This window comes from Asparagus officinalis, chromosome 6, assembly GCF_001876935.1.
Source record: "Asparagus officinalis chromosome 6, Aspof.V1, whole genome shotgun sequence".
NCBI lineage: Eukaryota > Viridiplantae > Streptophyta > Magnoliopsida > Asparagales > Asparagaceae > Asparagus > Asparagus officinalis.
In genome coordinates, this window is record NC_033799.1 from 8,354,952 (window position 1) to 8,382,068 (window position 27,117).

Genomic DNA, 27,117 nt, shown 5'->3' on the forward strand with positions numbered 1-27,117 from the left:
ATTCCGAAATTATAACTAGAAAACTATTCTTTTTTAGATGGATACGAGGAAACATGAAAGACTAATTTAATTACTCTATATATTTTCAGTCAAAAAATTAAATTCATACTTCACTTTTGCTAACATATCTAGAATGAGACCGGTCTGAGAATAAAAAAGCTCAGGACCGACAATGACGATGAGTATGAAGACACCAGATTCAAGAAGTTCTGCTATGAGCACGGGATCAGAATGGAGAGAACCATGCCTGGCACACCTCAACACAATGGTGTAGCTGAGCGCAAGAATAGAACGTTGACAGAGAGCCAGAAGCATTCGGATACAGTCAGGCCTACCGAAGCAGTTCTGGGCAGAAGCAGTCAACACAGCAGCTTACATAATCAACCGAGATCCATCGGTTCCATTAGAGCACAGAATACCAAAAGAGGTATGGTGCGGAAAGGAGGTAAAACTCCCACATCTCATAGTTTTCGGTTGTGTAGCTTACGTGCATATTAGTGATCAAGGCAGGAATAAGCTTGATCCCAAGTCTAAGAAATACACATTCATCGGGTATGGTGAAGATGAGTTTGGCTACCACATTTGGGATAACAAAAACAAGAAAGTGATCAGAAGTAGAGATGTGATATTCAACGAGAAGGTGATGTAAAAAAGACATGCACAAGACAGATAACTCAGAGAGCGAGTCAACATTTGTAGATGCAGATGATGTCCCGAGTAACCTCTCGGAAGAACCCAATGCAGAAGGTCCTCAGCCAGAAGAGTCTGTTGGACAGAATGGTGCGCAGGAGCCCGACACACCAGCTCCGATATTGAGGAGATCTACTCGTCCTCCTATGCCTAACAACAGATACATGAATTATATGTTGTTGACAGATGGATGGGAGACTGAAAGCTATGATAAAACTTATCAGAGTGAAGATGCGAGCAAGTGGGAGCTTGCCCTGAAAGAAGAGATAAAATCTCTAATCTCCAACTAGATATGGGAACTAGCTGAGTTGCCCATGGGAAAGAAGGCACATCACAACAAGTGGTGTATCGAGTGAAAAAGGAACATGATGGTTCCAGAAGATACAGAGCCTGACAAGTTGTCAAAGAATTTCAACAGAAGATCCAAGGAAGTAAGAATCTAGCGAATATGTTGATAAAAGCAGTGACCTTTCAGAAACTAGAGTTGTGCGCAACTTCAGTTGACCTTCATGCATAGATGATGAAGACGGAGCTACACAGGAGGAGGGGCTTGTTGAGATAGTCTGCTGACGACGATTTGATCTCCAAGTGAAAGATTGTTGCATGGTGTAGCCCAAACTGAGCTCCTGATGGGTCGACCCATCAGGTGTTGTTGGTCAACCTATGAGGAGAAGTGAATCAGCGAGCGTGCTTCGGCAAGCTCCAGACGAGGCGACCCCCACGACTTAGGCGAGGTCTGGGCTTTGAGGGCGAGATTGACGTAAAGCAGGTGAGGTCGAGAGGCGGTCAGGCGGGGTCGACTTTAGGCGAGCTCGGGGTTAAAGCAGGCGACTTCGTGCAAGCGAGGAACTTCTTCAGGCGAGGTTGGGGGGTTCTTCATGCGAGCTCAAGCGTGGAATTCAGGCGGGGTCGGCGTTCCAGGCTGTCGACAGCTATCGCCAGCTGTAGCTAGGGTTCCCTTATAAAATGGAACCCAGAGCTCCTCTCCTCAGTGCTTCTTCTTGCGTTTTTCTTCAAGGCAGCGACGACCCTTTTGAGCTCCGATTTTTTCCAACGCTCATTGATTGTTGAGGGGAGAAATTAAAGGGGGTGGCTCATGATTCATTTTCTCCAGCCCTCTTAGAATTAGAGGGGAGATTTAAGAGGAGGGTCCTTTCCCCAGCTCTCAAAGATTGATGGGGTATTTAAGAAGAGGAAAATCGTACTGTAGCTACAGTAACGATTACATTTATTGAGAGATCTTAAGTTTGAGATCTGTTCTTGCATTGTAATTTCTTATTGATTAATAAAAAAAATAATTGTGTGGCTCCCGAGGACGTAGGCAAGTTTGTCGAACCTCGTAAATTTTGGTGTACTTTTCTTTATACTGCGTTTCTGTTGTTTTAGAGGTTTAGCGTAGCCCCGGAGTTTTTCCCAACAAAAAACAAGTGTAAGAATCTCCTCGATCTGCTACCAATAATGAGCAGCTCGTCTCCTAATGACTTGAATGCCACCCCTCATCCCCTGCTATGATCAGCTCTCATCGGAGCCATCCCCATATCCTTCCAAGAATTGCTCCTCTTAATATACACTCTAAGCTTGTTGGTCGAAACCTCGAGCGAGTACAGCTCGTTGTTCGCCACCGCAACGAGGGGAGGAGAAGGAGAGGGCCAGCTCAGCGCGCCTTCCATCATGTTGGGAATCAGCTTTCATGATTTCTTCCGATCATGTTGGGAATCAAGGTTCCAAGATTTCTTCCCCAGGTCGTAAAACTCTCCGCAGCTGAGGTTCTCGCCCCTCTCGTCCTGCCCGCCTATGACGTAAAACTTGTTATCCATGTAACAAACCGAACAAAGCTTCCTGCGACGTCTCATCCTGGGGATCTCATCCTAAGCCTTCCTATTGAGGTCGTATATCTCAGCGGTGTTCAGGACCTCGAGCCCCGAACCGACCCCGCCGACGACGAAAGCAATGCGGTGCAATCAGTGGAGGCGAACAAGCACCGAGGGCTTATCATGTCGGGGCCTTTGAACCACCGGTCAGAGGACAACTCATACCTCCATACCACCGAACCGTCGATCCCCTTGCCGGAAATGAGGAGGTGGGTCCCTACGCAGACGGACTCCTTATCGAACAACGAGAAGCAAGGGTCGCAGGGGAGAGTCGAGAGGCTGCGCCGGCCGAGATCCTGAGCTCGGGTCGTAGGACCACTAGCGGTGTTCGCCGCTCGCGAGCATGAGGACCGACAGCTCCCTGATCCCTATGGATTTCCTGACGAAGTAGAGCTCCCCGCTCCTGACGAGGGATCGGTATCTTCGGTTCAGGAGGCCGAGGTTTCGGTGCTCAGACCTCGGAACCCTGGCTAGAATCGACAGGGCAACCTCGTCGCTCAGACAGGGGAAATAGGAGGAATCCGGATCGTTAACTTGGGTCTCTTCAGCGACCGTCATCTCCCCGCTCCTTCGATCCTCATCCTCCTCGTCAAAACCTGACCTTTCTCCGTCTTTTGACGTTGGATTCACAAACTAAATCGAGATCAAACGAAGCAGAGGGGGAAAAGAAAATTATTCTATCGACACGGGCAAAAACAAAAAATCGGATCTTTTTGTCCTCAGAATTGGCCTAGAGATCAAAATTAAACACAAAAATTCAGATAGCCCGCATTAGGACTAGACACAATAAGGACAGACAAAGTACGCTTCTTTCAGATTTTCATTGGAAAACAAAGCAAACTTTGATGACCCAAACTCACAGAAGATCCCAAATATAATTATCATAGATTGCATGTAGGCAGCTCTCTTTGCATCAAAGTGTTGGAGAGGGGTAGGGGGTGCTTCGTATGGGGCGGATGGGGGTATTTTTAAAAGAAAAATGCATCAAGGACCCGAAATAGGGGACCCTGAGTGGGACAGGTGAGGTGTCGCCTCTCTGTCCCGTGATGCACTGTTCACGAACAGTGGAACAGTGCATCACGGGACAGGGACTGTCCCGTGATGCACTGTTCACGAACAGTGGAACAGTGCATCACGGGACAGGGAGGCGACACCTCACCTGTCCTACTTAGGGTCTTGTAGCCGTACTCTTTTTAAAAAGGGAGAAATTTCACAGGGGACTGCTTTCCTCTCGATGTGTCACCTCGGTGACCTCATCTTCAGCTTTGTAGATTGAGAGAGAGAGAGAGAGAGATGCTTCTCTCCAAAACACGAATCTCTTTCATTAGCGTATTCACGAGACAAAAGGTGAGCAATATAATTATATTCAAGAATTCTATAGGAACAAAGTCTTAACATATTCAAAACAATGTGACTCTTGAAACCAGACTACGGGTCATTTAGCATGTTGCAATTGCAAATGTAACATGTAGAGAATGTTGTAAGCAACATTTGTTACAAAAAAATAGCTCTAAGTATGTCATACTGATACGTGCATTTTTTATTTTTATTTTTATTTGTAGGAAATACATTCCAGATGCAAATCCAGTGTTTACTTAGTTATAAAAGCTGCTATTTTTGCATCTGTCGTACCAAGAAAATGAATTTCTACTACAAATCAAGTACTTGTAAGCAAAACAATCTAAAATTTGTGAGTTGGAACCCCCTAACTCAATGACATAACACGGTAACACCACTTGATCGCTTGTTTCAATCATATTTCACGGAACTTTTTTCAACAGATCGTAAATCTATTTACATTTCGCAAGTACCGTGTTGCGAAGCAAACAACAAAAAATTAAAATTTTGGCAGCAATAAACTACAGATATCGCCAATCTAATTTAGGAGATTTACCCGGTCGATTTGGTGGAGGAACGGCCGGGTTAATAGGCTGAGCATATATATATCCTCCTCTTCTCCGCAGCACGTCATTTTGAAACGCTAATATCAAAAAAAAAAAATTTAAGGTCTATTGACTCATCAAGCCTCCAACTTCGCCAACAACCAAAAAAGCCTAAAAAGTTAAAATGGGTTATTTTTGAATTTTTCCATTTCAAACCAAGCTAATGCAAATCCATATAAATTTTAAATGAACCACCTTCGAAAAGTCCATATATATTAAGGAAAAGATGAGAAGAATTTTAGGGGAAATAAATTTTGGAGAAACAGAGTGAAGAGGAAACTCACTGAGGATTTGATCACCGACGCCACATGCAGGTTTTGAGGAATTGCTAATTCCTCAAACCAAATAAAACTATTAAAAATTGGAATTAAATTTTGAAAATTTGGAGAGGAATCGAGCGGAGAGAGAATGCGAGAGAACGAAAAAAAAAAAACCAAACTTTGGGGGTTGGGGGGGTTGTTTGTGGCAATGCACAAAAAGTTTCTAAATTGGCAGTAAGCACTAAATACTAAATAATATTACCGGAATTCACGGCAGTTTTTCTTTAGGGCATGTTCGGTTGTTTTCCGGAAAAAAAAAAAAAAAGAAATCAGAATTGTACCACGAAAACAAATTCAAGGCATTTCATAGTGTTTTCTTAGATTTGAAGTATTCTGTTCGTTTCAACATGGAAATCAAGGGATTGAAATCAAAAGTCACATTTACTGTGTTCGTTTCAACTCTTTGCAATAAAGAAATGAATTGTCCTTTATCACATTTCTTAGTTTTCCCCTGTTCGTTTTGCACAACCTCATATATTCGAAACAGCTCAAAAACCCAGTTTTCTCTCCCCCCGCCTTGAAAAACACCCAGCGATTTTTTAATGGCTGTTTAACACATTTCCGAGTTGTTTTCAGGCCAAATGTAGCTGAAAACACAAATTCCCAAAGTCCTACGTGGCACACGTTTTCAAGGCCCCATTTCTCTAAATCAGATTGTGAAACGAACAGGTGAAATGGAAATCACTCGAAACCTTGTTCCTATGTAGCAGCAATATTTGTTTTCATTTCCCAGTTTTCCACGTTTTTTTGGGGCAAACGAACAGGCCCTAAAAGAGAACACTCAAAAAGCTTTTATGAACAATAAATCTGATCTGAACCAATCAGATTATTCATAACAAAATTATTCAGATTTAAAAAAAAAACTCAAAAATCCAACTTATCTCCGTACTCACCCTCTAAACTTCCTTTTTACAACCCACGTTCTCCTTAAAAAAAAACTTCCCACGTTTGAAACATTAAAACTTCCCCACAATCGATCAACTGCTTCCGCACATTTCCTACTCTTCATCAATTTCCTCTTCCGCCTAAAGATAGTTCAAGAGAATTCTTCCTCCTTCTCCGTCTCCGCTCTCGCCGTCGACTCCTCCCGCCGCCGTCTCATCGCCGCCTTCTCCTCTCCAGCCTCGATATCCTCCTACGACCTCCGATCCCCCACCCCCACCGCCTCATCTTCTCCTCTCCCCTCTAATTTCCCCAACGTCTCCCAAAACCCTAACCCTAACCCTAAAATCCCTCTAAAGTCGCTAACATTTATTCATGGATCCTAAACCCATCGATCTCGGGAGCGCCAGTGGTGGCGATGCCGACGAGTTCGCGATCACTCGGAAGTGATCTCGCCGTGTGAGCTTCGCTAAGACCACTGCCATCCATGTCTTCGACCGCGACGAGGATTTCGAAACTCCGCCTGAATTGAAATCTGAAGGATGGAATGTTGGAAGCGGGGAGCTAGGGCTTGGAGGTGATCAGTTTAGTAGCGATGGTTGTAGGGATCAAGCTTTGCCTCTTACATTTTAATCAATTAATCTTTGTGTCACATGTATTTGACATATTAAGCTGTAGTAATCATTTTGTTATGGTTCAACAAATTCTGATGATAGATATCTCTGTTACTACATAATGACCTTTTACTTCTGTCGCAGGTGTCATTTTTGCTTAGTTTCTTTCCAGTATTTATCGCTTGGGTATATTCAGAGATCTTGGAGTATAGGAAGCCTTCCTCTCCTCCAATTTTGTAAGATTTTCTCTACAATTTAAGATTTCATATATATAGTGCTAAGATGTTCTCAACTTTATTGGTTATCCTACACAACTTTATTAGTTACCCCCCATAATAAAGATTTTCTAGAATTGACAACTTAATGCAGGGTTAATCTAAAATACAAAAAAGTAGAAATATCACATTTTAATCTCAGAGGGTATTTAAAGAAAAGTGTTTTTATGTCTTCTTGAAGAGGGCGTGTGTTATCCATCATAGTGACAGTGAGTTTTCTGTATAACTTCTTTTCATTTATTTATTTATATGTTATAACCGGCCAATATCCAGATACTGTTACTATTACAGGGCAAACAAATTGTTTATGATGGGTTAGGGACAGAGAAAGAAATGATCTTGATAGCAATGGGGGGATTTTGATGGGTTGATAATAATGCAAAACTTCAGGAGGAATTTAGGGATGTTGTTGTACCAATTTCCCAGGTATATAATTTGCGCTGTCACAAATTCTGTTGTTTTAACTCTTTAAGTTTGTTGTTAATTGCAAATTGTTCGTTTTCTTGCTTGATCTCAAGGTTATGGCTCTCGAAATGAACAGTCTTTATAATTTAGGATATTTTGCTTGCCACAATTTCCTAAACATGTAACTTGCTTGCTAGAGAATTCTGTTGTTTACCTCTTTAGTTTTTATGAATTTTTTGTTTTTAATTAGAAATAGATTGTAAAGTGTCTGTGTAGTTTTGCCAAAGTATTATATTGAGGTAATAGCAAAATGTGGTTCTCTCGAGGGCAAGAGTCCTAATTAATGCATGTTAATGCTCAGCCATGATTAGGTTAGTCTCTATGTTAATTCACACATTCATTTTGATAGTAAGTAGTAACAATGAACTAAGGATTCTTACCAAGAATGATATGGATATAAACTAATGGTTGTTTCACTTCAGCCAAAGAATGATAGAATATAAACTAATAAGTTGAAAGTAAATACTTGCATGGAGAGGATTAGTTTGATGCACCTCAAATAACCTTAACTTTTGCGAGGTTGGGTAGCATTCTGGCTTTTACATAATGATATAATATCTTTCATGGAGTTTTGTTTATTGAAATTGTTGATTGTTTTCTGTGCAGAGCAAAGCTTGACAAGCATGATAGACTCTTGGAATTTGTTCGGAAACTCGAGTCTTCATGTGTTGAAACGGTGGAGTCAGGCAAAATGACAATTTTGTTACTTTGGTCCTTTTAAATTTTGAGTATTAGTTAGTATATATATTTGCAACAAAAGCACATGTAAAGTTTTGAACTTTATTTAAAAAACTATTCATCAAGGTTGTATAGTATTATTGTAGGTGACTGGTCTGTGTGTGGTTTGGTTGAAATTTATTTTAAAATTTATTCATCAAAGTTGTATACTATAATAATAAAGCAATCTACATTATATATATATTGAAATTAGAAGTACAATTATGTTACTAACTAAATCTTATTTCTATTTTTTGGGTAGAAATACAGGGTCTAATCTTCTTTGTTCTTCATTTCACATTAACATCAGCATAGAAAACTGAAGTTACGATATATCTTTTGTAATCAATTTTTCTTGGTATGTTTTGATGAACTTTGATGCACTGCTATGTTAGGAGAAGTGAAATATTTTTATTAGTCATGCTATTCTCTTACTTGCGTCAAGAGGTTGAAGATAAATTACAAAATATCTTTTTTAAAATTTTTTATTAGTCATGATATTGAATCAAATTTGATCGAATATATGAATGAATAAAAAAAAGCAAATAGCACCCCTATACTTCATATCTAAAATATAATTCTTTATTTTGGTAACATGTTCAATATTTACAAAAAATCTTTTAAAAACCGTGCTTTGCACGGGTCTAAATACTAGTTATTTGATTATTTGAGGTTGCCAAATTTTTTATTAAATCATCACAAATATTAACTTTTTATTTTCTCTCTCACCCACTTCACTTTTGGCAATTTTTACTAAAAAAGTAGTTCAATAGTTGGCAACTCCAAATGTTAACTACATGGTCCCACATATTATTTTTTAATTATAAATATTATCGCACTAAATTTTTAAAATTCATAAATTAATATAAATTGAAAGGGGGTTGAAAACGTTGCTAACTTTTGGCAACTTTACTTGGCTCCCTTGCTCCTCCAATGGTTAACAACTCATGGAGCTGTGACATGAACATGTGAGCACTCCCCTTAGCAACGACAGTTGGAGATGCTCTAATGGCTGTTCGCCACGTCATCATTGCCCGTATCAAATATCGGGTAACGAGTGTGGTTAGACATCCAATGACCCGAAAATCCAGTCTGTATTTCGACATGAATTTTTCAATTTTAGATTCTTATTAAAATCATATTTCATGAGTTATACTAGACTGTATGGAGGTTTTAAATAGATACGCTTTCCCAATTCAATCTGCAAAAAAATTATAATTTAATAATTGTTTCCTTCTCTATTTTCGGTGTGATTTATACATGCATCGTAATGAGAGGATGTTCGAAGAGGAGCCGACACTGTACATCTCAAGATCCTAAGGCTCTATCGATCGAGTGACATGTGTTCACGAAGAAACAGTTTATGAAGGGGCTAGGGTTGGGTCTTGGCCAAAACCTCTCTCCCATGCTTAAAAGTCAAAAAGTTATTAGGTGCAACTGATAACTGTTAAGATTTCGAGTGCTAAAATGGTCATTAATTATTGTGTGTGACTATCTCTCCCTTAAATTGGAGATTGTGATTTCTCTCTCGTGAGGATCTAGGGATCTAAATGTGGAGAGTCCCCTTTTGGCAAGTGAATGGGGGCGATGTTTGTTAACTGGTGGCTATGCGTCAGAGTAAGTCTAGACATGCGTTTTGGCAGGCTCCACCGCATGTGAAGTGATGTTTTGGGCAACCGATTGAGGCTAGCTCGTCAATTAATCAAGGCATCGCCCATGAGATTTGGTGGGGGTATTTGCTTGGATTGTCAGAGCATCTCCAGGGGGTCCGAAAAATTAAATTTAGTTAATGTATAGTTAATTTAAAATAATATAATTAAGTTAATGTATAGGTAATGTATAGTATATAAATTAATTATTTGTTAAATTTTAATATGATTAATTAATTTAATGAGTATATAAGGTAATTTCTTAATTTAAATTAATTAATTAATTAATTTTTAGTTATTAATATTTATTTATTTATTTATTTATAAATAAACCATATATTTAATTAAATCCTAATCAATAAAATTAAAACATTTAAAAATGAATAATTAAGGGATATGGGGACTTTTAAGGGGGAACCATTGGAGGAGAACCTTCTCCTCCCTTAAAATCCCCCCTAGATTAAGGGACATTGTAGGGAACCCTTAAAGATGCTCTTATGCCAAGTGGGTGCTGATTAGGATCGTTTGACTAAATTAATAGAGGCTGAGCCTCGGGCTTAGATACAGTTAGGATATTAGGGTTTAGTAAAAATGCTTCGACACAAAAAATATAATCCTCCTTATATTAATGCAAAACATGAGGACTATAAAAAAAATGACTAGAATGATAAATAGATAATTTTTCTTTGGAACACCGCATATGTATTGAACATTTTATTGAATCTAGCACAGAAAAAAAAAAAACATAAACAAAAGGACAAAAACACATCGAATAGGAAAAAAAGTGAAAAATATAGAGTAGTTATTTTGGAAAGTAGCCATCTAATAAAACAAAGAAATATTTTTTTCCGATTCCTAACAAGGGAATAATTTGAGAACATAGAAATTAATAAAAAGAAACTTAGATAAAATTTTGCAAAATGCACAATGATAACAATTTTTTATTGGTATAAAAAAATGTAAATGACAATGGTGTTCAGCCACTTAGGGGGTGTTTGATTACACAATTTTATAGAAAAGTTTTCTCAAAATGCCTGACAATGGTAATTTTATAATTAAATTTTTTCGTAGATTTCCATAAACAGTGTTTGGTTCAAAAAAATTTACAGAAATATTTTTTGTAAAGTACAAAAAAGTACCAAAATTTATAGAAATCAATTTACTCTCAAAATGGGCGAAAATCACCCAGGAATCTGGCACCACATTGATACTTTTCTATAAAGTTAATATTTTTCTATAAATTTAAGGGCTGTTTGGTTTAATTTTTATAAATTATAAGAAATCTTGCTATTTTCTATAAAGTTATGAGTCATTTTCTTGTTTTGAACCAAATAAAGAAAGTAAAAAAAACAAAAAAATTGATACTTTTTGACTTCTCAAAACTTTCTTATAATATTTTTTAAAAAATACAAGAAAGTTATATTTTAGATGGAAAAAATTTCTTATAATTTGTAGAAATCGAACCAAACACCCCCCTTATCCTGCAAGCTGCAACCGCCGGCCTAAACCCTCACTTTTCAAAAAGATTTCATTTCCGCGCCCACATAAAAAAAAGGAAAAAATAAAAATCTAAAAAACAAAAAATACCAATAATCCCGTAAAAAATCCCCAAACCCCAAAAGCCCTAGCTCCACCAGATCTTGTCACCGCCGGCCAAAATGGACGACCCCTCAACCTCCAACCTCATCCACGATCTCGTCCTCCGCCATCTGCCATGGCCGAGTCCATCAAGCGAACCCTAGCCCTCAGCGGCCGCCACGCTGACGCCCTCTCCTTCGCAGATCTCTACTCGAAGCTCACTCATCGATCTTCGATTAAGAACCGCTGGGCTCTCCTCTATCTCCTCAAATCGATCGCCGACGATCGTAGGAAAAGCCAATCATCTTCGATCCCTAAGGTGTCCGCTGGCCTCCCTTCGCTTCCTCTATCTACTCCGAAGAAAACCCTAGCTTCTCAAACCTCCGGCCGTGGCGGAGTTCTTTTGCTTTCGAAAGATCCAGACAACATTCGTGAGATCGCACTAAGGGAATTCGGCGATCTCGTTTCTGAAGAGACCGAGGTTTCTGAATCGGCGCTCGTTAGAGACGTCCTCTACGTTTCTCAAGGGATCGATGGTCGGTATGTGAAATTCGATGAGAAATCGGATTCGTATGAGCTTCTGCAGAGCTTGAAGGTTCCGAGATCTACTCGGATCTTGGTAAGGAAACTTGCTGAGCTAGGGTTTTTGTTCAGAAAGGTGAGAAATTATATTAATGATAGTATGGCGAGATTTGTAGCTGAAGAGGTTGGGACTGTAGGTCAAGCTTTTGCTTCAGCATTGCAAGATGAGTTGTCTGATTTCTATAAGTTGCTGGCAGTTCTTGAATCACAGTCATCAACTCCGATCCCAATGACAGGATCGGATTCTGGTTCGCCAGAGAATTACCTTTCCTTGAGAAGGTTGGCTGTGTGGCTAGCTGAACCGATGGTTAGAATGCGATTGATGGCGGTTCTTGTTGATAAATGTAGAGATTTGAAAGGTGGAGCAATGGCCGGAGCTATTCATGGACAATCTCAGCATGGTGATCCTTTGGTTCAGGAGTTTATGGGTCGGTTGCTTCGAAGAGTTTGTTCACCATTGTTTGAGATGGTGAGGAGTTGGGTCCTTGAAGGAGAGTTAGAGGATGTGTTTAATGAATTTTTCATTGTAAGCCAACCGGTAAAGGTGGAAGCTTTGTGGAGGGAGGGATATCGAATTCAGTCATTGATGCTTCCTTCTTTCATTTCTTCGGTTTTGGCTCAGAGGATTTTGAGGACAGGAAAGTCGATTAATTTCCTTAGGGTTTGTTGTGAGGATAATGGATGGGCTGATGCTGCTGCCGAGGCGGCAGCCCATGTTGGAACTACCACGAGAAGGGGTGGGCTTGGTTATGGTGAAACCGATGCCTTAGAAGCTTTGGTTATTGAAGCAGCAAAGAGGATTGATCGACACTTGATGGATGTGGTTCATGGAAAATACAGATTTAAGGACCATTGTCTAGCTATTAAGAGGTACCTTCTTTTAGGACAGGGAGACTTTGTTCAGTATCTGATGGATATTGTAGGGCCTGAGCTGTCTGAACCTGCAAACACTATTAGCTCGTTCCAGCTTGCTGGACTTCTTGAGACAGCGATTCGAGCATCTAATGCTCAGTATGATGACCGAGATATTCTTGATCGTTTGAAGGTGAGAATGATGGAGCATGGGGATGGTGATCGAGGATGGGATGTCTTTGCTCTAGAGTATGGTGCTAGAGTGCCACTGGACACTGTTTTCACAGCATCTGTCATGAAAAGATACCACAGAATATTTAATTTCTTATGGAAGCTTAAAAGGGTTGAGCATGCTTTGATCAGGGTTTGGAAGACGGTGAAGCCGAACTGCATAATCTCATGTTCTCTTGCTAAAGAACCGGCAGTTAGAGTTCAGTTTGTGTCGGTGCTTCGGAGGTGCCAGGTGATTTGGAACGAAATGAACCATTTCGTGACAAATTTTCAGGATTATATAATGTTTCAGGTTCTTGAAGTTTCCTGGGCGAGATTCTCGGAGGAAATGGATGCAGCTAAGGATTTGGATGATCTACTTGCTGCACATGACAAGTACCTTGGGTCGATCGTTGAGAAGTCTCTTCTTGGGGAGAGGTCTCAAGGGATAATCAAGACCCTCTTTGTGTTGTTTGACCACATTTTGAAATTTCGAAGTCTTGCTGATCGGTGGTTTGAAAGGATATATGAGTTGCAAAACAGGTATTTTTTTTATTCTACTGTGATTTTTTTTTCTGTGTGGAGAAATTTGGGCTTGCCTTAATGATAATTGCGTGTTTGCTTTTGCAGAGGGAAAAGTTCTAGAGCAAAATCAAAAGATCTCTCAAAGTCGGGATCGTGGTTTGATGGTGGGAGGAAATCAATGATCCAACTTGCTGGAGATTTTCTTAAAAAGATGGGTGAAGATCTAGATGTGATTGCAAAGGATTACTCATCATCACTTGATGCGTTCATTTCCCAATTGCCATTGCAGCAACACGTTGACCTGAAATTTCTCCTGTTCCGATTAGACTTTACTGAGTACTATAGCCGTCTTTCTCCCAGTAAATAAACATCACGAGAGCAGATGAATCAGCCTGGCAAAAGCAGCATTCTGCCAAGCCTGCCATTGGTGTTTGTTGTATGATTTGACACATTCCCTGAAATCTTTAGTTGGGTATTCATTTTGTATATACAAACCAAGGTAGTCGAATAGAAGAATTTTGGTTTTGTTTTCCGTCTATATCCTCTTACTGTGGTTTTAATTTTTGTTTCCCATGTTTTGCAGGTGTCTGTTAACAGAAGTGTTGATCATTGGAGAATTCAGGTGAGCTTTGTTGCTGTGTATTTTGGATCTCAAATTCTCAATCCATTAGTGTGCATTCATGTGTTTTGATGGTGTTCTACTTTTTATTGATTGGTTCTTTTACATGGGGATATTATAAAATTGCCCATGAAAATATGTATCCTTTTGGAAATATGATATAATCTTTCACTAAATTATGGCTTCTGGCTTCAGTTTGTATTATCATTTTAACTTTTATGTGCATTATGATAATTCAAAAACATGCTTGGGTTGGGTTTCTGCGATGCTACTAAAATGGTGATACATACACTTGCATTGACAGGCTGTATTGATCTTGGATTGATTGCATGCGTTAATCCTATGTGACAAGAAACTGTATGATAGAAGGCATTTATTCATGTATAAGGAGCGAAGTATGAACCCAAGACAAATAAAAGCATACTGTTGTAAATTGGATTAATTCAGTTGAGGTTCAGACCTCCAATTGTCCATTCACTGGGATAAGTTCCACTTAAGATTGTTGCAAACCACCTCTAACTGCAGCTGCAAGTTCCACTAGAGATACAGCAATTATGTGAGTCATGAGGTTCAGACCTTCAATTGTCCATTCACTGGGATAAGTTCCACTTAAGATCTTTGCAAACCACCTCTAACTGCAGCTGCAAGTTGCAAAATTATATAATTGAACGAAGTATGTGCATGCAAGTGAAACTTGAATTGCAAATATTGCTGTAATATTGAACATGACACCCCATTTATCGATCCAACAATCTATAATGCTACATAACTCAGGTCTGCTGTGGCATATATTGGCGCACTTTATGATGGTGGAAAAACTAGTTTAATTGAATTTAGTATTTTTTTGGTAACTTAACTGATCATATTTATACCAAAGGAAATTGATATTTTTTGCGCTTAGTTACGTTAGAGACTCTGATTCTATTTGTTTAGGCAAGATACACATTTGAAATGAGAATATCTTGGATAAGGACGATGAATCAACTCTTCACCCAAGTAATGCAAACAGAAATATAAAACTACAAGTTTAAGAGAAAGTTGGTGCAATACATTTCCCCCCTATTCTTTGTCACGGACTCATGTCTTGAACTCATGCTAAATAGAGGATGGAAACCTAAGCTGGATATTAGTGGGCAACCGAATGAGTTGTACAGTATTATTTTGGAAGTTTTTATTAGGTAATGCCTAAATAGCACTGATGCTTCAAAGTAGAAAGCATACATGTATCATGGGAGGAGGACAAAGATATTTGGACACTCTTTACTTTTTTTCTTTCTTTTAGTATCTCCTCTGTTCAAGTCTCAATAAAATCTCAAAATAGGTTTGGACACTCTAATACTTGATCAATACATATCAAATATTGCCTTTGACGTATTCTAGACATTCTATATGTGTCTTAATTTATTACTAAAGAGTATGATTGTTCACATAACTTATTAAAATATACGTGCATAATTTTATTGTTGGTTTTCCCAGGGCATATAGGTGTCCTAAATTTTAAGGTTCACCGTCCTCAGCCCTGCATATTATTTGTTATGTATAATTCTATTTTTATGTGTTCTCATGATATCCATGCCATTACCATCTCCGTGTTCTTCAGAATCTGTCGTATTTAATGTCTGTATCATACTGTAACCATATTTCGTATCTAATATATAGTTCTATACTCCACAAGTTGGTTTAATTAGGTTTTTGTAGCCCATCATTTTTACTTCTCGCGGGCGACCTAGCCATCTAGGACAACGGCATCATAATTGAAGATCAAATATGCCTAGGATAAGCCCTTACTAGAGCAATAATGGTTTTTAATTTAACAGAGGGAGAGAAATTATTCATGTGCCAAACTTTTTTCTTGATTATAGATTTTGTTTTGGTTGCTTCTATTGTGACAAATACAATCTTGCTAATGTTGAAGCTTTGCGTTGAACTCAGTCTCATTTGCCAGCCATGTGTCCCTTGTTCGTAAGAGTCATTTATGCCAATTTAAGTGCAGATATGATATTTGTGTATATTTCATGCTTGCGCTCGTTTTTAATGCTTGGACTTGTACACTTATGTCGAGGAAGCAAAAATTTGCGCGCATGTTGCTTAATTGCGCAAAGAATCAAAGATGGCGTTTTTTTTATTACATGATTCTATTATTATTGATAATAAGGTTTCAGAAACCACTTGCGTTTTCCCTATAATGTTGGTTTTCTCTTTCATCCTCCAAATCAGTATCTCTATGTTCCTTTATCACAAAAACTATTGGGGGATATGTCAACATGACAATGATATACCCAACGCATAGTTTTGCTAAGGGTCGGTGTTACCGAGTAAAATGTGATTTCTCTCTCAAATGGATCTTATGTACAAAAGAATACAATTTGCCTATTTCAGTACACTTTTTGATGAACTCAATATTGACTTAGATTTGAAAACTCATATTATGATTACCAGTGTTTTGTACCCAAAAAGAAAATCAATGAACAGCGTAGAAACACTCTTAGTTTCTTGATGAAGTTGAGATTGATTCCAACTTGAAGTTCAGCAAAATGACCTGCAAGTTTTGCTAGCCCAGGATACCAAAAAAAAAAAAAAAAAATTGATGCGACTGGCTGCTCTAGCCCAGGATACCAAAAAAAAAAAAAAAAAATTGATGCGACTGGCTGCTAATTTAGTTGTGTATACGAGGATACAAGATGAATCTCGTGCCCTCGTAGTTTCTTCCGTTAATCATGTTATGTTTCTGGGAAAGAACGATGTATATATATATTTTTTTTTCAATTTCATTTTTCTCTCCCAATCGCTCACTTTCTGAATCACCGTCCATTTACATCTAAAAAGATTCTGATTTATTCCAAAGATAACAAAACCACATCTCATAATAAGGACAAATTTTCAAAACCAACCCATTTGATAAACTATTCCTAAAAAAGACCCATTTCAGTTTTATTTGCAAAAACCGACCTGGTTTCAGCCTCAGCGCTGAAACCAGGTCGGTTTTTGAAAAAAAGTTTCCGAAACTTCATGGGAGAAGTTTTGTTATGAGAAAAAACTTCACGGGAGTTGAACTCCCGTGAAGTTTCGTAAAGTTTTTTAGAAAAACCGACCTGGTTTCAGCGACAGTGCTGAAACCAGGTCGGTTTCTCTAAATAAATTTGAAACATGTCGTTTTTTGCAATTAGTTTATCAAATAGGTTGGTTTTGAAAATTTGTCCCTCATAATAATTGTTCATCAAAAATAATATAAGAATTACTTGAAGAAATAAATTGTTCCGCTATCTACCTACATCAGAGATCATCATAATCATATTATAAACATTTGGTAAAATATAGTATTATTAAGAACAATTTTTCACTGTAGACCCAAACAGATTTTTTATTACCAAAATCGACCGAATTTTTTTTTAATTACCAAAATCGACCCGTTTTATGCCACATAAGCGTAATCCCATTTCCTAATTAGTCGGGGTTGCCAACCCCGACTGTTTAGGAGTTGTTAAACCCCAATTAGAAGCCTTAAACCTGATTTAATTAGGGTTTAACAACTCCTAAACAGTCGGGGTTGGCAACCCCGACTAATTAGGAAATGAGATTATGCTTACGTGGCATAAAACGGGTCGATTTTGGTAATTAAAAAAAAATCGGTCGATTTTGATAATAAAAACTCAGTTTGGGTCTACAGTGAAAAATTGTTCTATTATTAAAGGGTCCTCTTCTCTCCCTCCGACTTGGACCCGGCCCAAACCAAGAAGTATAGGGACCGAGCTCCGTCGCCCCTTTCAACGGACGCGCCGGATGACCGCGACTAAAACCCCCCCGCGGTTCAAGAGAAAGGCGAGGAGATCCAACAAAACCCCCAAAACCAAACCCACGGCGATCAAATCAGAGGGCATCGGCGATCAAACCCCATCCAAGGCCACCGCAACGGCCGCCGCTCGTCCACAGCGTGCCACGTGTCCCGTCGCCCTCCCCAGCCCGGCGGCGATTTTGCCGCGGAGTTTCTTCGAAATCGACGCCCTCGACCTCGCCCCTCGCCTCCTCGGCAAGTTCCTCCGCAGGGACGACGTCGTTCTGCAAATCACCGAGGTAACATTTTTTTTTCCTTGCACTTTGCGCCCCGAAAAGTGGACTTTACTTATCAATGTAAAAAAAAGTTGAGGGTGTTTTCTGCAAAATGGTTCTATATTTTTCGGAATAATGCAGGTGGAGGCTTACCGAACAAACGATACCGCTTGTCACGGTAGATTTGGTGTTACTTCGAGGACAGCTCCTGTGGTAAAAGTCTTGACTTAAAAAAAAACCCCAGTAATTTGGTTTATTTTGGTGGTAATTTTTGTGGAGCTTCACTTTAACTTGATTATAATTTTACAATTGTGTCTGTAATAGTTCCTAATGTAATAGAAGTCCGGAATTTGACCTTAGGTTATTGAGCTATGCATGTCAATTGTGGGACTTATGTTTTACCTTCTTTAAGGGTTGACCAAAAGCTGTAAATTTTATTTTTAGGGATGTTTAAACATGCAGAAGACCAAACTGAAGTTACATCAAACTCAACCATAAATATTTGTAGAGGGGTGCGTTTGCCTTTTCCACATACAATAACAAGAACAACAACAATGACAATAATAAGCGCGACAAAGCTTTATTTCAATTCCTTTGGGATTGGTTATTCAAACCCATTCGTTCCTGTATGTATGAGTCTTGATCAGTAGCTAAGTTGCATGGATACCGGCGCATGCATGGGTACGGGTGCGGGTACGTGTACACGACACGTCGACACATTTGTAAAAGGTAGTACGGGAACACGGCTATATACATATGTTGAAATTAATAAACTTAGAGATAAGACCAATCTTATTTCTCATTCACATTTGAGAAGTAAAATTTCTATAACATTTTTTTTATGTTTCTTTTATTATGTCGACTATAAAGTCAGCGTGAAGTGCATGATACACATTGAGGAAATGTAGGATGAGTGTTTTATATTAAATTTTGTATTTTATAATTGATTACACGCTCAAATAAATGTATGGATATATACAAGGAGTGTCCTTGGAAGTGTCAGTGCGCATACGGGCATGTTTCCATACCCGCACTGGCGGATATGTATTGGGTCATGGGGGTGCAGTTGCACACCTAACAATCAAAATTGCACCGCAATTTGCATTGAAGAGCCTGTTTGAATTTTACTTATATAATCACTAAACAAATTATGTGTCTTCCACACCTCTAAGAAAGTTTTCCTAGACCTACCACTGCGTGTCCCATATGGGTATGACATTAGATAGAAGTGCCTAGCTAACTTGGATCAGTAGAAAATGTTTCCTTTCTTAAAAGTTTATTATTATTTTTTTATACCCGGAACTTCTCGTAGGTTCGCATATATGCCTGTGAATTTTATTAAGTCAGATGGCTTAAAAACCCATTCAAGAATTACAAAAGGGGCATTGGAGGATTGTTATTTGGATGGATGAGAGAAATGGGATATTATAGAATTATCCTGAGACAATACAAGGTAAAGCATGCCAAAAAAAAATTCTGAAAGCCCTAAAGAAAGCAATAACCATTCACCCCTCCTAAAATTATAGAATCCTCTTCTATCTTCCCTAATGATCTGCATAATGTGAGAAGGAAGATGGTCAGAAGGCAAAACTAGCCGAACTTACAAGTTAATTATATGTCTAAACTTCTGTCAGTCTCATATTTCTAGCGCTTTGTCTACCCCAAAGTTTCATTTGATTTTGGTCCACTATATTTTTAAATATCTAACTTTGCTTCGGGTTAGTTTACTAGTAATTTGTGAACCCAATAATTAACGAAAAGTCGCATATCTAGGTCACAAAAGATAAAAATCCTGATTAAATATCTATACTCTTTGCTGCTTCCAGCTTTTGGTGACTGTGTGTGCTGTATATTCCTTTGGAAACTATATCCAGTATATTCCTTTGGAAGCTGTATGCACTGTTCTCGAATGTTTTTTTTTGGGGGTACCGTCATTGCATTTCTAAAATATTGTTGATATCTGATGATTTTCGGGGACAGTTTGGTCCAGGAGGACATGCATATGTTTACTTATGTTACGGTCTCCACATGATGCTGAACATTGTTGCTGACAAGGAAGGATTGGGTGCTGCAGTCTTAGTACGCTCCTGTGCTCCTGTGAGTGGTAAGTTCTCATGCAATTATTTAATGTAATATTCAGATTATAACCAGATGGACATTTCTGTTCCTCTTGGGGGTTGGCCACTGCTACAAGAAATTTGCAATTGCTGCTTAATTGTATCTTATCACATTGGCTGGTGATTTGCTAGTAAAAGTTCTTGCTTTCCTAGATAAACAGTTTTCTCATTTCCATTTGAAATCTATTATATTTCTGGATTTTAGACTGGCACTCATTTACGTGACTGTGGCTCTATTTCTGATTTGCTATCTGTGCATCCCATCTCCAATCAAGATAATTGTTTCTAGTCTTTTTCTCATTGCGAATTGTAGGCTTTCCTTTTGGCCTTTAACCTTTCTTTCACCCTAATATAGAAAGTTAACTCTATCTGCTTACTGGCATTTCCTATTGTGATTTGCCTGCATTTTGTGAACCAGCTTATAGACTTACAGGCCATTATGATGTCGTTTTATCTCATGCAAAGGCATGCATCTCTTCCCTATATGCTATGTAAATAATATGAAACTTTGTTTTTCACTTGCTATATTGTCTAGTATTTATAGCCTTCATGTATAATCAAACTGATACTTCCATGGAAGGGAACACCGGCTTGCTCATATTCAATAACCAAAGTATCGTGCAAATTTTTATTAATCTATGTCTTGATTTACTTATTGTTTAAGGACTACATTTATCATTTTGATCTTATGAGTTTAGTAATGAGAAGTGGTTATATGACTATTTAGGTCTCTTTTAATTTTGACCTCCATGTCAAGAATCTAGACATATATTTTCATGCGCCGATAGATGGTCTTTCTGGCAAAATAAGTAATATAGCAGGTGTAATCTTAATTACACTCCAAGTCTTTCAAACAGACAAAATTCTCCCTTTTTGTTTAGATCTCTTCTAATACACAAATAAGGAAAAGATGATTCTTCATGAATGCCCTGAGACCCGGGAAGGTATGTATTATAATTATAAAAATCCAATCAAAGGCGACATTTTTATCTCCTAATAGTATATAGGTTGACGGGAAATCTCACTCGACATTACTTTTCTCATCTATACTACTATATAAAAAACCAACTAAGGGTAGTGCAAAGTTGGATAAGTGGCGGACATGTCCTCCTTTTCAATTGTAACTGAAAGGTCAAAAATGTAATTTTACAACAGTTGCTGTTTTCTCTTCTCTTTTCTTTTTTGCTTCTAGAATATTTTATATCATATAATGTCATAAGAAAAAGGAGCCTAAATAATGAATGTTTTCTTCGCATTTTATGTTATAAAAAAGTAAAGTTCTATGCATATATCGATATCATAGTTATTTATACTAATACATGAAGTAAAATAATGAAGGATTTTAGGTTCAAAGAGACATTACTTGATTGTTGTTCTCTCCGCCAATCTATTAAATGCAATAAAAAGATGAATTATCTTCATATCTTCATTTGTATTTATTAATTCAAAAATAAAATGTTTTCATAGCTCGTGCATTTGCATGTGTCAAAGTTCTAGTGAAAGAAGAAGAGCCTAACAATGAGAATCAAAATACATACCAATTGGCAATGGTCAATTACAGAACTTCCATGACAACCTGCAGGTTTGGAGACTATTCAGGAACGCCGAGGTCAAAAGACTGAGAAGCCTGTCCTACTTACAGGGCCTGGAAAGGTTTGTGATTCTAACTTTCTTTATATATATATATATAGAGAGAGAATAATGGAGGTGAGCTGGCAGCTCACATCTCCCCATGAGCTGCAAGTGTATGACATGTGAGCCCCACACCGATGTGACTAGTAGGGGGCTCACATGTCATACACTTGCAGCTCACGGGGGAGGTATATATATATATATATATATATATATATCTTAAAGCTTCTTAGATTGGACATATATGTTTGTTTTAGTTCTTGATGTGAATGAGTGGTGTGGAATATGCTTTCCTTTACATGCCTATTTTGGTATTTCTGTTGGAAGAAGTGTTTGTCGCCTTTTATTACACAAAGTGAATTTTGATGTACGCTAATGGTAAGAGAGGTGTCCATACTCTATAGTACAAGGTCACTTTCCTAACCACAATTAGCAATGGCTCAAAACATTTTAATAGAAAAATTCGGTCCTATATTTGGCCGAAGCCTTCAGTGGAGTTTCAACCCATCTTTTTTTTTTGGATGATTGGAATATTTGTAGAATTTCCCTTGGAATGGTTACTATATGAAGACCATGACCTAGAGAATGTCGAGGAACAAGAGGTAACATGTTTATTGGAATACCTACATGATGCGAGTTATTATATGCTCTTCCTTTTCTTCCACGGTCAGGTGCTTACCATATCTGCAACTTGGAATAACAAAGATGCTGTTTGTTTTAGACAAATTTTAACGTCTCACTTCCTTTGTTCCCGCTCTTTTTGCTAGGTCGGTCAGGCACTGGGGATCTCAACTTCATGGTCACACCATCCTCTTTATTCACCCGGTATTTAACCTTGCTCCCCTGAAACCATTTCATTTTTCTTTGGCCGAGTGTTTTGCCATCTAATAAATATCTTTACCCGAACCTGATAAGATTCTGATAGGTCCGCGTGTTGGCATTGAGTATGCGTCGGCTGAGCATGTAAGTGCGCTGTGGAGATTTGCCATTGCTGGTAGTTCTTGGATAAGTGCTCCAAAGAACACTCTCAGGCCTCCTTGAATATGATCAGAGGCTCTGTTTATATAGGGTCTTTTGAAATGTGATTGTATGTATTTTGTGGGTTTTGTGTGTTAAGGTCAAATGCAAAATAGCTTGAAAGGTTTAATGGAATTAGATTGTTTATATTTGACGTTACATATGATCTTTGATACGGATTTTTCTTTTTTCTTTTGAGGAATACTCGTAATTGTTTCTTTGGTGTGCAGTATTTGACGTGTAGCTTCAGGGTTGCCAGATGTTTTTGGGTGTTTTCATGTATAAATTATGAATGCAAATACTATTTATCCAATTGTCCAACGTAAATTATTTCTTATGCACCTTTTTTATGAACTGCAGAAAAGAATGCAAAAAAGAACACTAAGATTTTCCTCTAAATTTTCTTTTTCAAACCACTAGATGAAGTTGAACACAGAAACTTTACATTTTATTATTGCTCGATGAGAAATCTTATTTGAAATCTATTTTTAAGGTTTAATTAAAAAAATGATCGCTATTTTTAAGGTTTAATTAAAAAATGATCGCCTGAGAGAACCCTCGCGGGGAAACCCCATGGGACTTAGCAGGCACACGCCTTAACCGACCGGCCAAAGCGACGGCGTGAGGGAATGAATGTCAAACAGTTTAATGAACAAACGAAGGAACCAGGGGAAAAAATCGTACAAAAAGCCCTCTACGTATAATCGTACACAAATTAATAGGTAAAATTAACAAATTGGTTTTTTTTTGACTCACTTAACCAATTTGATATTTTTTTATAGCTCCGACAACTTTTTGGTTTTTTTTCTTAGCCCGATGGTCAAGTAGACCCAAAACCCAAAAGTTGACCGCCGACTAATAAAAAATAGGTTTTGGTCCTTCAAATCTCCAGTAGTTTGATATTAACCCCTCAAATCACTGAAATTCATCTCCCCCTCCCTCCCTCCCTCCTCACCTTTTTCATGTTTTCTCGTGGAGGGACGGATCGTGGGTGAGGGGTTTGAGCTCCACCATGGTGAGGTGGGAGGAGATGGAGGAGTTTTGGGTCAGGGATTTTGAGGGTTTTGAGAAGGGACGAAGCGTCGAAGAACGTGAAAGGGAAGAGGAAGGCGGTGGAGCGCAAGTGAGGTAAGGCGGAGGCAAGATGTCAAGTTTCAATGATTTGAGGGGCTAATATCAAACCACTAAAGATTTAAAGGACCAAACTATTCTTTTTAGCTGGCGGTCAACTTTTGGGTCTATTTGATAATAGGTCTAAGAAAAAAATATCAAAAACTCGCCGGAGCTAAAAAAAAATACCAACTCGATTAAGTAGGCCTAAAAAATATCAATTTGATAATTTTGCCACAAATTAATAAGGATATTGCACTCGTGTTCCGCTACTCATTCTTAATCAATTCAATCAATATACTACACCGTGTAATGACAATGTAGTAACAAGGTATCAATCCATTTTTTAGAGAATCATACGTGAAGTAATAAAGATAGTGTGACTGTAGCGTATCATACTAATTTACTCCTCTATACAAATGGGAGAACCCAAGATTCACTATCCATGCTACATCAATGTTATAGTAACTTTTACTGTAACATTTATTACTGAAGCAAACACGGAACGACATACTGTAGTATTTTTTTTTTTGAAAAACGACACTGTAGTTTTTTAAAAATCACTATAGCAGAGACAATATGCTGTAGCAATCCAAAAAATAACTGTATCGTTTTAAACCGGGGTTACTGTAGTGGGAAAAAAATAATATGTCGTGTTTTGCACGGTGTTCACACTAGTTTTAAATCAGTACAATCTAATTATTGTAACAGAAATTATTCATGTTATATTAGTTCAATCCTAATATTATATTAGTACAGTTATCAATTTAAAAATCTATACAACAATAGCAATCAGTCTCTACTTTCTCGTTGCAAGATTTTCTTTCAAAGGTTCTTCTATAGGATCTTTTTTACTCTAGTAACGGAGAGATGAGAGACAGAGAAAGACAACAGTTCTTTCTTATCTACTCCACTGAAAAAGAAAAACAAGAAAAAGAATGATTTTATGTCTATAGTAGCATCGTTGCATGTGCAAGTGACATTAAATTGGTGTATATTGAAAACTAAATAAATTATATTTCCCCCCATATATCCCCTTCGGTTCAAAAATTAAGTGGTGTACTATATCAATTTATCGCATCTCATTTTAGTATTATCCTTGTAAAATTTTTTTATCCGTAAAACACAGAGATATGTGAAACATCTAAAAGAAAGATAGAAATATCTGAACTCTAGCCGAACCTTGAGGGCTTTGTTTGGCAACCGACTAAAATTAGGTCACACTTGTTCCTTACACTAGTTTGAAAAGAACTGATTTGTTGTGACCCAATTTTATAAAGTTACCGAACACACCCTTCCCCTATTTAACCAGTTATATATTTATTTTAATTAGCAAAAAAACAACTTCCAATCCTAGTTCTATTAGGACTACAAACTCATAATTCATAAAACCCATATATACCGACTTGCAATCGGACTCCTTATCCCACACCATATTGCCTTCCCTCGTCGCTCGCATACAAATACACCTACTACATCCTCCACCCCCTTCCTTCTCAAATTAATTACCACCACTATTAAACTCTCTAATTAATCGTTCTCATGTACGCCGTCAATTACCTCTCCGGTGTACTCTCGGTCTTGTTCGGCGTATTCGTTCTGTCGTACGTATTTTGCCCTATAATACGCAGATGGGCGAAGCGAGAGATCGACAGGCGCAGGCTTGACAAGTTGATGCCGGCGTCGTTCGGATACGACGTCAAGCAGAGCTCCGTTTTCGGGTGCGAGTGCTGCATATGCATCGAAGAGTTTGCGCAGGGCGACCGCTGCAGGCTGCTGTAGCCATGTTTTTCACGCCGCCTGCATTGATCGGTGGTTCGAAGAAGCGTTGAGTTGTCCGGTTTGTAGGGTTAGATTGAGTAGTAGCAGCAGTAAGATGAATGATGAAAGAGTTTGATACTGTGTTGCCTAGTTTTTTTTTTTAATAATCCAGTCTAGAATAGAATCCAAGATACACGAGTCGTATTGGAATCTTCCAACCATCCGGACCACTTGTCATGTTATATAGGTTTCAATGTTTGAATTTTGGATTGTGAGGTCGTTGGGGTTTTTTTTTTCCTTTTTAATTTTGGCCGGTAGACCGAAACGTATGATATAAATATTTTTGTATTAGAAAGAGAGAGAAAGAAACATGACAGTAAGCGGGTGTTTGTTTCAAAATTTTTTTGGCATTTGGGTGAGATTTCAAATTCTAGGATCAAAAAGTGGGTTTTTTTTGGGTTTTAGAATTCCATAAAACTTGTTTGTTTCAAAACAAGTTTTAGAATATCAAATCCCCAAATAATAAAAAAAGTATTATATTTAAGGTTTTTTAAAATCCTTTTTTTTTTGTGGGATGTGGGGTGGATTTCAAAAGTGTTAGACAAATTAAGGATTTCAAATTCCAAAAAATTTGAAACAGTGGGATGTGGGGTGGATTTCAAAAGTGTTAGACAAATTAAGGATTTCAAATTCCAAAAAATTTGAAACAAACAAAAATATTACGGATTTCAAAAGTGTTAGACAAATTAAGGATTTCAAATTCCAAAAAATTTGAAACAAACAAAAATATTACGAATTATAGTATTCCAAATCTCAAAATATTATTGAAACAAACAAAGTTTTAGGAATCCCAACCCATAACAAATTAGCTATGGATTTTAAATCTCATGGTGAAATTCATATCCTAAAATTATAGGATTTGAAACAAACACCGCCTAAGAGGAAGTAAAAATAGGGTTTGGGAGATTGACTTTAATATTCGTCTATTATTAGTGAAATCATAACTTGATTGTACTTCAAAGACATTTGAAGTCGCTTTGATAGCCGAACCTCATTAAATATCTGTTTTCTTGTTAATTTTTTTCTTTGGCTTTCGATACCGTCTTTTACGGGGGATTTGATTCATATTAAAAAAAAAAAATCCATATTTGTAATATTGTTTATTTGCATGCATATTAAAGAGGATTTTGTGGATGACAAATCTAAGAAAAAAGATCTTATTTGGTTGAACATGAATTTATTGAGAATAGTATGGTATAATATCGCTTCTTTTTATTTTTTAGATAAGCCTTAATAAAATCAGAGTGAAATCAGTATATTCATCTAGAACTTAAAACTGGAGCTGGGATAATTTGTAGGATAAATTTTTAAGGTGTTAGTCACATAGAACTAGGAAATGGAATATATTTTTTATAGTGTTAGTCAAGTAGAACTTTTGTAGAACTAGAACTGTATTATTTTCTGGTGCGCTAGTCAAGTAGAATTCTACTAGAATTAGAATTGGGATAATTGGTCATAATTATCCCACAAATTATACTACCTATATATATAACCATAAGTTCTACTCTCTCAAATTATCTCACACATTGGAAAGAATAAAATTGGGAAAAAAAGTGAAACACCGCCTCCCTCCCTCTTGGT

At 37.7% G+C, this 27,117-nt stretch overlaps 2 protein-coding genes and 2 long non-coding RNA genes across 8 annotated transcripts; 3 read left to right on the forward strand and 1 right to left on the reverse strand.

The window, feature by feature from the left end:
* Positions 4,298-4,941, reverse strand: LOC109844184. The gene is made up of 2 exons (XR_002247892.1): positions 4,789-4,941; positions 4,298-4,542 (listed from the first exon to the last, which is right to left on the reverse strand). It is a non-coding gene; the product is annotated as an uncharacterized LOC109844184 (long non-coding RNA).
* On the forward strand, positions 5,693-7,894 carry LOC109845518. 5 transcript variants are annotated; one of them, XR_002248399.1, is made up of 4 exons: positions 5,701-6,307; positions 6,465-6,556; positions 6,887-7,021; positions 7,667-7,894. It is a non-coding gene; the product is annotated as an uncharacterized LOC109845518 (long non-coding RNA). The 5 variants fall into 5 exon arrangements; XR_002248396.1 differs by having other exon boundaries at positions 5,703-6,283; XR_002248397.1 differs by having other exon boundaries at positions 5,693-6,307; positions 6,465-7,021.
* On the forward strand, positions 11,000-13,986 carry LOC109845706 (gamma-tubulin complex component 3; the record flags this gene model as incomplete). The annotated part of the gene is made up of 3 exons (XM_020414976.1): positions 11,000-13,191; positions 13,279-13,672; positions 13,757-13,986. Coding segments are annotated over 2 exons (2,454 nt in total), but the record flags the coding sequence as incomplete, so codon positions are not given.
* LOC109845396 (DNA-3-methyladenine glycosylase) lies at positions 17,491-22,865 on the forward strand. The gene is made up of 6 exons (XM_020414652.1): positions 17,491-17,863; positions 17,981-18,052; positions 19,820-19,943; positions 21,539-21,609; positions 22,356-22,416; positions 22,478-22,865. The coding sequence occupies exons 1-6, from the start codon at positions 17,573-17,575 to the stop codon at positions 22,627-22,629; spliced, it is 771 nt and encodes a 256-aa protein (XP_020270241.1). The 5' UTR covers positions 17,491-17,572; the 3' UTR covers positions 22,630-22,865.